This window comes from Malaclemys terrapin, chromosome 1 (assembly GCF_027887155.1).
Source record: "Malaclemys terrapin pileata isolate rMalTer1 chromosome 1, rMalTer1.hap1, whole genome shotgun sequence".
NCBI lineage: Eukaryota > Metazoa > Chordata > Testudines > Emydidae > Malaclemys > Malaclemys terrapin.
The window spans coordinates 163927548-163940187 of NC_071505.1; the positions used below are offsets into that span (position 1 = coordinate 163927548).

The 12640-nt window shown below is 43.2% G+C and overlaps 1 protein-coding gene across 1 annotated transcript in view; it reads right to left on the bottom strand.

Annotated features, from left to right (window-relative positions):
- Positions 1 to 464: 464 nt before the first annotated feature.
- The window catches only part of PROS1 (protein S), a 50791-nt gene continuing 38615 nt past the window's right edge, over positions 465 to 12640 (bottom strand). Inside the window, exons 14-15 of the mRNA XM_054046043.1 lie at positions 11809 to 12031; positions 465 to 3272 (exon numbers count right to left, since the gene is read on the bottom strand). Of these exons, the coding sequence (XP_053902018.1) occupies positions 3106 to 3272; positions 11809 to 12031 (390 nt within the window). The 3' untranslated portion in view covers positions 465 to 3105. The remainder of the gene's footprint in view (positions 3273 to 11808; positions 12032 to 12640) is intronic.

Genomic DNA, 12640 nt, shown 5'->3' on the forward strand with positions numbered 1-12640 from the left:
AGCTTTTGGCAACTGGGTGATCGCTGGCTGTGTAACAGCATTCCTTAGTGAACTCGCTTTGTAAGGTGAAAATGAGGAACCTTACAGTGGTTGTATATGTAGGTATTAAAGGGCCTTCATGTAAATTAGAATTCGACTCCACATCTGGATTTCATGTGCAAGAAAATGTGCAAAATATAGTATGCAAAATGTGAAAATACAGAAGCTGATAAACTTCTCTCATTAATCTTGCTTCTTGTCTGTAACGTCAACCCAGTTTAATTGATACTGTCAATATTAAATCATTAATAAAACCCACCATTAATTTAGGGAATATGGATTCATATTTGAACAGCAAATGAGCTTTGAGTTATTGAAATGTTTTATACTGAAGATTACCACGGATTCTTAAATAAGACATTTTATGATCAGAACAAGATGTGTTCAGTTTAAATGAATCAAAGATATGCAAATACACCTTGAAATGAAAAGAAACTTGTAGATTCTCCTTTATTGCATGTTAAAACATGGAGGCACTTACACATTCAAAAATCCAACAGAGCTTTACGTAAGACGAGAATACACTAAAGTATCCGTACAGGAAACAAAGTACAGATAGTTAAGTCACACTAAATCACACAGGTTTTTGAGTGGGGCACTATTTCCTATGTTCCTTAATTTCCTGTCTCTCTAGGATTTAGAAAACAAAAAATCCAAACTTTTTTTCTTGTGTTGTATACATGTTGACATAAAGGTTTGTCATGTTGACATTCTTATTTCATGTTTCTGTGATTGTTGTGAAGGCAAGGAAGCTGAACAAACAGAAGATCTACTTTCCTGAGGACAATCTGACTTTCTGGGGCTGTTGCTACTAAATTGCAAATGCAGTAATTATTTAATGGCATGTTTAGATTGTCTGATTCACCAAAGCCCCATTTCAGCACAGCATTGAAGCATATAATGCAAATTGATTTCAATTGGCCTTAAGCATGTGCTTAAGTGCTTTACTGAATTGGGTCCAAATAAGGTAAGTACAGTGGGCGGTAGCATTTTTTCCATAAGTATTTAAAGGAGACAGAAACAAGCAATTTTGCATCATGATGCCACTTCACAGTGGTGGGTCATTAGCTGACTGGTGATTAGCCATTGGAGACTTGCTTCAAGTAATCTTTAAGGTTTCCTTTTACCAATGAGCAGCAGTACTGGTGCTGAGTCAAACTCTGTGAGGGACCTGAGACTGGCTTCCCTGGGAAACCATAGAAAACATTCATCCATTATACTCATAATGTTATATAGTAAGGCCAGGGTGAGAAGTGAAGTTAAAGAGGGAGGTGGGAAAGCAGACGACAAAATACAGTTGAAAAGTTAGGCCCAGATTTTATGCTTTGAGGTATGTTTACATTGTGCAGTACCTCACACCACAAGGAACCCCGTTTATTTCAGTGGGATTAAGATAGTTCTCAAAGTGAGTAAGGATGGCATGATCCATCTCCTGGTAAGTAAATTTCTAATCCTGGGGCATCAAATATATTACAATTAGGCCCCTAGGAAGCAGACCCCAATTCAGGTATTTTGATAGATAATAGTTCTGTGATTGGAGGTGAAAGGTAGTCACAGCTTATGCCTGTTCTCTCCTTTGTTTGTTTGTTCAGCTTGACTAAAATGCTAGAGCAGCCAGAATTACTGGATGTGTGAAAATGAAACAGGGAAGGGAAAGCCCACTCAAAGGAGATTAAGGAAGCCAGAAATGTGTGAACTGGATACTTCCCAGAAAAATCATTCCTTCCTGCCTTAATCAACTTTCCTTGTTAATCTGGCTGAGAGGGGAATATGGCTTTAAGCATGACATGGCTGTAAAATTTGGGGCTTCCTCTAAATAAACAACTCTTGCTGAAATATGGCTTTCAAACGCAGCTGTATCCCTCTCTCTATAGGTCCCCAGAAGCAGAAGTGATGGGGATTTTATCCCCAGTTTTGAGGGATTGGCCTGAGGAGAGAACTAGTTTGACAGCTTTCTGTATGAAGGAGCGACTAGGAAACTCTGGATTGCGAGATTCCTCCTGAATGGGGAAGTCTGTTTGTTTTCCAGTGAGGCCCCTAGCTTTACTTGGTAAATTCCAATTTGATGTCCTGTAACTCTGACTGATGGTGCTTCATCCGTGCAACTCACCCGCATAAAACTGCTGGCCTTTGTTTTCTGATAATAGCATGGTACTGAATTAATTTTTAAGTGTGGCAGTGTGTCCCTCTTAATGGAGCTCTGAATCAAACAATCAGATAGCCTTGAAGTTTGAAGTACAATGCTGGGATTCCTTGATGGAAAACATGGAAAGAATTAATATTAACCTTAAGCTAGTCTGTTCTAAGGAGTAATCAAATATCATTTTCTGTCATTTTGATATGTTCTGTGGAAGTGTGTAACACAAGTTGAAATGTACCTATAAAAGGAGGTTTTGAGTGGAAAAGTTGGTCCAGTACATTATAAGGCTGACAAAGCCACTTTACTAATTTCTTTCCTTTTAAGAAAAGATGTGATATTTACTAAAAGCTTGGGTTTGGATGTTGCTCCCCAAAATAATGCTGTGATTCAGAAGTCTAATGACAGGGACCTTGGGCTTATAACTTTTAGACTTTTCAAAGCACACATTTTCCAAAACCTTCTACGACATTTTCATTTTGTTTTTGAAAGTTAAATGAACACAGTTTTGTTTAGATTCAAACCTGATGGTAGCACTTGCAACCCAAACACCACAGCTTTGTGCTAAAGCATCAGAACCAAGAGTGACAGCCAGACTGGCCTGATTTGACTCTTCAAGCTGGGTAAAATACAAAAAGGGAACCACAACAATGGTGGGGAAAAAAAGAGGGTTCCACCTAAAAGAAATCTTAACATCTTTAAACTAGATTTAATCACTGACATGGGTAAGAACATTTTCACAGAATTTTAGTCTTCATCATGTCCTTTTATCACTGAAAAAAGTGGGTTGTTTTTTTATCTTCACAAACTACGTTAAGGGGATAGAAACACTCCAGTTGAACTTCTTTCTCGGAACATCTTGAGTAAAATAATACAGGTTTCATTATGACGTGAGATTCATTACACAAATTATATCTGAAGGGAGAATGCTAATTTAAGAATTCATTCATTTCATTTGCAATCAGTGGACATGAGTGGGATCGAATGTCATTGTGTTTAGAGAAGGCTTCATCCAGATCCAGCTGTACTTCATTGACCTTTACCTCCATGCAGCCATTATAAAAGGCCGTCAGTAGTGTAGCACCAACGGGAACATCTGCACAGAAACCACATTAAATGAATTACACCAAGGCTTCCAACATCCTATGTGCTTTTCAGATGCGTAAAAACATGGAAACTTCCCATTTCTCATGAGTCAATGATCCATAGCAGGAAATGGCAACTTAATAGAAAACATTTCACTTTACTCCATAAACTCCTCTTCCCCTTGTTTGAGTGTTTAAGATGAAGTTCACAAACTGAGGAAGGTTAGGATGATTTGCAATATGCATTAGAACAGTGGCCCCCAAACTTTTCACATCATGCCCCCCCCCCCCCCCCCCGTCCACACCACACCACCCATCCCAGGAGCTGGGGCTGCAGCTCCTGGGAGCAGGGGGGAAGAGTACGGAGAGGGCTAAGGGGGTTGAGGCTGGGGCTGGGCCGGGAGCCAGGGCCGAGGGTGAGGCAGGGATGGGGATGGGGCTGGAACCGCAGCCGGGGATGGGGCTGGAACAGCAGCCAGGGCTGCGGCCAGGAGCAGAACCGTGGGGGGGGGGGGGCTGGCAGCTGGGGGCGAGGCTAGAGGGCGCCCCCTCCCCACTCCTCATGTGGGCTGTCCCAGGCCCTGCCTTACCCCCCTGCCACCAACATGCCCAACAGTTTGGGGACCACTGCACTAGAACCTTCCTCTAATCTAAAAACCTAACAAAATGGAAGATTTTCAAAATAATATATACTTTACTGATTGGAGAGTGTTAATACCATATTTCCTGGCATCCCCAATTTTCTTGTCCTGACCTAGTAACAGATGTTTATGTATTTAAAGTTCACTGTTAGAATAATCTTTCTATCAGGCCAAAAAGCTGCTCTGGATTCCAATCGACTGTTCAAAAACAGGGGACCCATGAGAACTCTACAAACTAGTTTAATCATTTCTTCTTTCCAGTGACTTCTCTGTAAAAGTCCCACACTTTCCATTTCTAATCTATTCAGTGGTTAAACTAGGGAAATGTCAACCAATGATGTATTGTCAGCGAACAATATATTTATTCCATTACAAATGCTCAAGCAAGAATTACTGTGAGGCATAGGGTACAACAAACTTCTTGTGAGGTAGGTTGGAATTGATCCAAGATCTGGATCCTCAAAGAGATTTAGGACCGTAACTCACTCACCTGATTTTAATGGGAGTTAGGAATCTAAATACCCTTGAGGATCTGGTCATGAGCACATTCAGCAACTAGAATCAACTGGGTTAGAAGCTGATCTCAACAATGTCATCCAACACTCCTGCACAATGTGGTTATCTCTAAAGAACCTATCGTTGATTATCATCCAGGCTTGCCGGGAAGTTTTTCAGTGATTGTGATTCTCCCATTTCCTTTGGAAGCATGATACTGTAGTGGGGCAGATTACCCCCACCCCCAAATCAAGAAGAGGTTAATTCCTGTGATTCCAATCAGCCCCAACCTGCTGCATTTGTGTGGCTTCTCAGGCCTGGGGGAAGGCCCTTAAAAAGGAAGAATTCAGCACAGTTGGGATGATATTTTGAAACAAGCAGAGCTAGTGACTCCAGATTGGGGTCCTGTGTTTCCAACTGATGAACAGTTGGAGAATGAGGCTGGCCCGAGCCCTCTGAGGAAGATGGGCTGGTCTGTTTTTTCTGTTGTAACCCCCAGGGACTAAGCCTTGGCTTTAGCAATGCAGGTGAGTGGGAACCGAGACTGCCTGTGGCCGAGACTGAAAACTATTTCCCTCTCCCTTGCATGAGGATGAAGGCCCAAAGTTAAGGGGGCTGTGGACGTATTTTCCTTTTGTTTGGACTGCTTTATATGCCCTCCAGAAGAGAGTGGACCTGCTAAAAAGTAGAGCTAAAGAGATGCACCCCATGCTCCAGAATCAAACTCCAGGATTGCTGTTGCCCAGAGAACAATGTATAAGGTAAGTAAGGTACCCACGCAAGGGGGTGACCTTGAGACATAGCCTTTGACAGATATATCACCTGCTTGAGTTTACTCTGCTATAAGCCAAGTTGCTTAGAGTGTCTTTAATCTCTCCTCATATAGGACCCGTTCCAACCCCCCTAATCATTTTAGTTGCCCTTCCCTGAACCTTTTCTAATGCCAGTATATCTTTTTTGAGATGAGGAGACCACATCTGTACGCGTATTCAAGATGTGGGCGTACCATGGATTTATATAAGGGCAATAAGATATTCTCCGCCTTATTCTCTATCCCTTTTTAAATGATTCCTAACATCCTGTTTGCTTTTTTCACTACCGCTGCACACTGTGTGGACATCTTCGGAGAACTATCCATAATGACTCCAACATCTCTTTCCTGATTAGTTGTAGCTAAATTAGCCCCCATCATAGTGTATGTATAGTTGGGGTTATTTTTTCCAATGTGCATTACTTTACATTTATCCACATTAAATTTCATTTGCCGTTTTTTGCCCAATCGCTTAGTTTTGTGAGATCTTTTTGAAGTTCTTCACAGTCTGCTTTGGTCTTAACTATCTTGAGCAGTTTAGTATCCTCTGCAAACTTTGCCACCTCACTGTTTACTCCTTTCTCCAGATCATTTATGAATAAGTTGAATAGGATTGGTCCTAGGACTGACCCTGGGGGAACACCACTAGTTACCCCTCTCCATTCTGAAAATTTACCATTAATTCCTACCCTTTGTTTCCTGTCTTTTAACCAGTTCTCAATCCATGAAAGGATCTTCCCTCTTATCCCATGACAACTTAATTTACGTAAGAGCCTTTGGTGAGGGACCTTGTCAAAGGCTTTCTGGAAATCTAAGTACACTATGTCTACTGGATCCTCCTTGTCCACGTTTGTTGACCCCTTCAAAGAACTCTAATAGATGAGTAAGACATGATTTCCCTTTACAAAACCATGTGGACTTTTGCCTAACAATTTATGTTGTTCTATGTGTCTGCCAATTTTATTCTTTACTATTGTTTCAACTAATTTGCCCAGTACTGATGTTAGACTTACCGGTCTGTAATTGCTGGGATCACCATTAGACCCCTTTTTAAATATTGGCATTATATTAGCTATCTTCCAGTCACTGGGTACAGAAGCTGATTTGAAGGACAGGTTACAAACCATAGTTAATAGTTCCGCAATTTCACATTTGAGTTCTTTCAGAATTCTTAGGTAAATGCCATCTGGTCCTGGTGACTTGCTACTGTTAGGTTTATCAATTAATTCCAAAACCACCTCTAGTGACACTTCAATCTGTGACAATTCCTCAGATTTGTCACCTACAAAGGACGGCTCAGGTTTGGGAATCTCCCTAACATCCTCAGCCATGAAGACTGAAGCAAAGAATTCATTTAGTTTCTCCACAATGACTTTATCGTCTTTAAGTGCTCCTTTTGTATCTTGATCGTCCAGGGGCCCCACTGGTTGTTTAGCAGGCTTCCTGCTTCGGATATGCTTAAAAACATTTTGTTATTACTGTGGATTTCTGTGTTCAAACCCTCAATAAACCCTCCTGTCTTACGCTGGCTGAGGGTCACTCCAGTCTAGAGAACAGGGTTGCATTATTCCCTTTGGGAGTGGAAGCCCCGGGGGTCCAGAGTGAGTGGATTCCCTGAGGGGGCCCACGGCGAGAGACAGGCATACTAATGCTCAGAGAGGTGTGGCTCCAGGAGTGGAGGAGCTTAACCCCAGAGAGAGAGTGGACCCCCGAGAAGGGCTGGCTCACTGAAGGCGGTTCCCCCCACGGACTGCACGGGGCCAAGAGTGGGCACGACTTCTGAGTCCATGACAACTACCTTTTGAGTTTTTGGCTAGCTGTTCTTCAAACTCCTTTTTGGCTTTTGTTATTACATTTTTACTTAATTTGGCAGTGTTTATGCTCCTTTCTAGTTACCTCACTAGGATTTGACTTCCACTTTTTAAAAGATGCCTTTTTAATCTCTCACTGCTTCTTTTATATGGTTGTTAAGCCACAGTGGCTCTTTTTTAGTTCTTTTACTGTGTTTTTTAATTTGGGGTATACATTTAAGTTGGGCCTCTATAATGGTGTCTTTGAAAAGTGTCCATGCTGCTTGCAGAGATTTCACTCTAGTCACTGTACCTTTTAATTTCTGTTTAACTAACCTCCTCATTTTTGCATAGTTCACCTTTCTGAAATTAAATACCACAGTATTGGGCTGCTGAGGTGTTCTTCCCACCACAGGTATGTTAAATGTTATTATATTATGGTCTCTATTTCCAAGCGGTCCTGTAATAGTTATCTCTTGGACCAGATCCTGCGGTCCACTCAGGACTAAATCGAGTATTGCCTCTCCCCTTGTAGGTTCTGTACCAGCGGCTCCAAGAAGCAGTCATTTAAAGTATTGAGAAATTCTGTCTCTGCAGTTTGTTCTGAGGTGACATGTACCCAGTCAATATGGGGATAATTGAAATCCTCCACTGTTATTGAGTTCTTTATTTTGATAGCCTCTCTAATCTCTCTTAGCATTTCATCATCACTATCACTGTCCCGGTCAGGTGGTCGATAATAGATCCCTACTGTTATATTCTTATTAGAGCATGGAATTACTATCCCTAGAGATTCTATGGAACATGTGGATTCATTTAAGATTTTTACTTCATTTGATTCTACATTTTCTTTCACATATAGTGCCACTCCCGCTCACCCCCCCCCCCCCCGCACGACCTGTTCTGTCCTTCCAATATATTTTGTACCCCGTTCTCCAAGTACACGTTCTCCAAGTGGGACTGTTGGCTCATTAGCAAATAGGGATACTTAATGTAAACCAGCATCTCATTTCTTACAGCTTTGTTTACACTGCAGTTAGCACTGTGCTCAGGCCCGCCAACGGGGGGTGGAGGGAAAGGGGGCAATTGCCCAGGGGCCCCGGAGATTTAAAAGGGCCTGGGGACCCCCAGCTGCCGCCAGCAGCACAGCGGGGCTAAGACAGGCTTCCTGCTGGCCCTCGCCCCGCACCCTTCCCAGAAGTAGCCTGCATATCCCTGCGGCCCTTGGGGGGGTGGGGGGGGACAGGGGATCTCCACGTGCTGCCCCCGCCCCAAGTGCTGACTCTGCAACTCCCATTGGCCAGGAACTGTGGTCAGTGGGAGCTGCGGGGGCAGTACCTGCAGGCAGCGGTACATTGAGACCCCCTGGGCCTCCCACCTAGAAGCCCCTGCCAGAGGGGTGTGCCGGTCGCTTTCAGAAGCCGCCCGAGGTAAGTGACAACCCCCTGCCCCAGCCTAGAGCCTGCACCCTGCACCCCCTCCTGCACTCAAACTCCCTCCCAGAGCTTGCACCCCACACCCCAACCCACTGCCCCAGCCTGGTGAAAGTGAGTGAGGGTGGGGGAGAGCAAGCGATGGAGGGTGGAGGAATGTAGTGAGTAGGGGGTGGGGCCTCGGAGAAGGCGTGGGACAGGAGCGTGGTCTCATGGCAGGGGTGGGGAAAGGGTCTTTGGGTTTGCGCGATCATACAGTTGGCAACCCGACCAGGTGGGCATGTAGAAGCCCTGCCTGTGCCGGAAGAGCGCGCCCAGCAGCGCAGTCAGCAGCTCGTTGGGCACCAGCCAGCCCCAAATATCAGGCAGATCATGTTTGTGTGGGCGCAGCTTGTGCATGGGTGGGGGCCCATTGACTGTTCTGCCTTGGGGCCCGAAATTGCTGTCAATGGGCCTGACTGTGCTTGTAATAGCTGTGTTTAAATACTGTGTAAAGAACTTCTTGGAATTCACAGCAACTGTGTTCCTTTCTTCAGTTTTCTTTTAAAAAAGGCTTTTAGCTGAAACTTCCTTGTTCAGAACGTAGTGTGGTTCAAGTAGTCTATTTACTGATGTCTACTAATAAAGCCAATGCTTATCTCTTTGTTTAGACACAGTGGACACAATTAAAACATTGATGGCTTACCACTCACAGTAACTAATGTTAGTGCAGTATTTGGTGTGGTCTCTTGTCGAAGTATAGAGGATGGTGAAGATCAAATTTGAACAGCACCCATCTAGTTTGCTGCTAGCTTTATTTTGGTTTTCAATCCATTGCATACTGTGACAAAGTTCTGTCCTTGACTCCGTGGGTCCTGCATTTCCTGGCGGAGTTTTGCTAGCCTCAAAGGCTCACTGTGACCCTCCACATAACCCTTCTCTCTCTCTCTCTCTCTAGAGGCCAGGGTCACAGCTTAGTGAGCCATTTTCATCATAAGCCAACAAGGGAGGTGAGGAGAAACAACCCTCCCTCGCACAGTCTCTGTTGTCTCTCAGTATCAGTGATTAATCAGAGAGGGGAGCCTGGGCCCGCCCTCTATTCCGGGCTCCAGGCCAGGGACCCTAAAAGTAGCAGCTATGGAAGCTGACTTTTTGGAAATAGGACATGTACAATTCCCTGGGCTACTTCCCCACAGCAGCCCCCACTCAATATCTTCTTCACAATTACCTCAGGGCCTCCATTCTTGCACCTGATATGGATTCGTACTACTGCATTCCTCCAACAGCACAACTCCCTCCTATAACTCCTGACCCCACACCTCACTGACTAACTGGGAGGCTTTTAACTAGTTCCAGCCAGTCCTTGATTGGCTTCAGGTGTCCCAATCAATCTAGCTATCTCCACTGCCTTCTAGAAGGATCTTAATTGGCCCCGAGGTGTCTTGATTAACCTGGAGCAACTGACATTTGGTTACCATGGTACCAGGGATTTGTTTAGCCTGGGGCTAACATACCTGTTCCTCACTACTTTACTGTAGCCATCTGGCCTTGCCCCATCACAATACATATTCAAAAGTTAAGACAGGACAAATATCCTTCCCATGCCTTCTTGTAACCCTCTTTTGTGCCTACATACCGCAATACCTTCACACCCTCATTACCAGGGTGTGCAATAAGACTTGTGGGGAACAGATTTCTTCCTCTCTTCCCACACACTAGGAGGTTGCAGAGGTGACTGACAATGCAGCCCCAAGGTTGCAGTAGCATCTGCAGTTGTAATGTGTTTCCTCTACAGCAGTGGTTCTCAATCAGGGGTACGCAGAGCTCTTCCAGGGGGTACAGCAACTCATCTAGATATTTGCCTAGTTTTACAACTAGCTACATAAAAAGCACTAGCGAAGCCAGTACAAACTAAAATTTCATACAGACCATGATTTGTTTATACTGCTCTATATACTGTACACTGGAATGTACATACTATATTTATATTCCAATTGATTTATTTTATAATTATATGGTAAAAATGAGAAACTAAGCAATTTTTCAGTAATAGAGTTGTGACACTTTTGTATTTTTATGTCTGATTTTGTAAGCAAGTAATTTTTAAGTTACGGGGTATAGTCATCCTGAAAGGTTGAGAGCCACTGTTCTACAGTGGTGGCAGGGTGGAGAGGATGCAGCAGTTGATTCTCTGGCCCCAGATGCCCATATGCTGGCCTTACCTGTGCACTGTGCACTGCCTTGAAGAAACCCCATGTACAGCTAGTTTCCCTGCCATGCAAGGGGTATGCACCTCCCCTTTCCTTTCCTCTCCTCTCCCCCCCCCCGCCAGCACTAGGGTTGTCAACCCTCCAGGATTGTCCTGGAATCTCCAGGAATTCAAAATTAATCTTTAAAGATTGTCCTGTGATGAAACCTCCAGGAATACGTCAAACCAAAATTGGCAACTCTACCCTCCATACCTCTCATGCAGCTGACTCACTCCGCTCCCACTGAAACTACAGAGAACGGGGGCTGGATATGCCTCTTGGGGCAGGTTTGTTTTTACATAACATACAACACAGAAAATAGATGCCAATTCAAAACTGTCTATCAAACTTCTAAGATCTCTGGGGAAGCTAATACTTTGTCTTTCCCTATAGTCCCTTTAGCCAGAGGATGTCAAAAACTTTTACCAATGATAATTTAGCCTAAGAACCTCCCTATGATTTAGGTGTCTCCCCCACCCCAGGTTTCAAGTTAGCATATAATTTTCCAAATCTAAAGCCTCATGGCATTGATGCGCATCCATTAGCATGCCTGCTCAGATATGGTTGCACAAGTTAGGAGTTGCTGGGCTGAAAATTCACTTACAAATTGTTTAAACAAAACATTGAGTAATCCCCTTAACTTTCAAATTCCCTATCATGGAGGCTGTCAACCACCACCTGAAAGTATGATTGTTGTATCCCTATTTTCCCTGTTTCCTCCTCCCATCTTTCTCTCCTTCAGTTATTTTTAAATGGATGGTTTAGACAATATCTAAAGCTGCTGCAGTTTCTTGAAACTATCGGTAGATGGCACTTCAGGAGTTCTCATCACTCTTAAGCACAACAAAACAAAACAAAAAAAACCTCACAACACACCACCATTTTCTCCTGGGAATAGGTGCCATGGGGTCACTTCCAAAAATAGACCTTTAGAGAGAAGCTCTGCTGCTGGGCTGTTAAGATACTTCAATAGTAACATTAAGGAGCTATCAGGTTGCATCAAAAGCTATGCAAATTGACTCAAAAATAAAGGATAAAAATAGATAATTGTTTAAAAAAAAAAAAAAAAAAACCACCACCACACCACAACAACCCAGGATTTTGAGTAAGACGAATTCATTCACATCAATGAAAAGAAATAAAATTCACCTGGAATGCCACCTAAGTAGGTAACAATAGGTCCCTTCATTACTTGATCCAGGATAGACAGTTGTTGCTCTTGCTCAGAATTGATGCTGTGTGTTTGTGAATCAGCAGTCAGTTCAAGCAGCTGTTTGTTTGCTCTGAGTCCTAGCAGCGTTCTTTTGGAGGTACACAACCTCTCTGACTCCAGCCGGGCAACAATGACGTTCTCAATAGTCACAATGATTTCCTAGGCAACAGAATAAATAACATTTCACACAGAACTCCAGCACTTATTTTATTTAGTTTTGATGCATTTTACATTTGTAAGGAGAAACTGGAGGAAACATTACGGCCAAAGTTTTTCAAAATAGATGCCTGAAATTGGGAAATCCATTGAAGTCAATGGAAGCTGCTGGGTTGTTCAGCACTTTTGAAAAACCAAGCCACTTGTTTAGGTGCCTAAATTTTATATGTAGGAGTCTCTCTTCAGGTATTCATGTTAGAAAATCTTGATCTAGATTTCTGGGGTTAAATCCTGGTCCTGTGGAAGTCGATGGAAGTTTTGACATTGACTGTAATGAGGCCAACAGTTCACCCCTAGTATCTACTTTAGGCAGTTTAAAAAGAAATATTGACCCTCATATACATATAAGCACATACTGCCTTCTGTCATGCTACTTGTCACAACTGGGAATAGAGGGAAAATCAAGGACAGCAAGACCTATTTATATATTGGCTTTTTTATGCAGTTCATCACTGTTTTAGTGGAACACCTTGCAAACAATTAATTCATCCTCACAACGCCCTTGTGAAGTATAGTAAGTAACTAAGATTAGTCCCATTTTACAGATGGAGA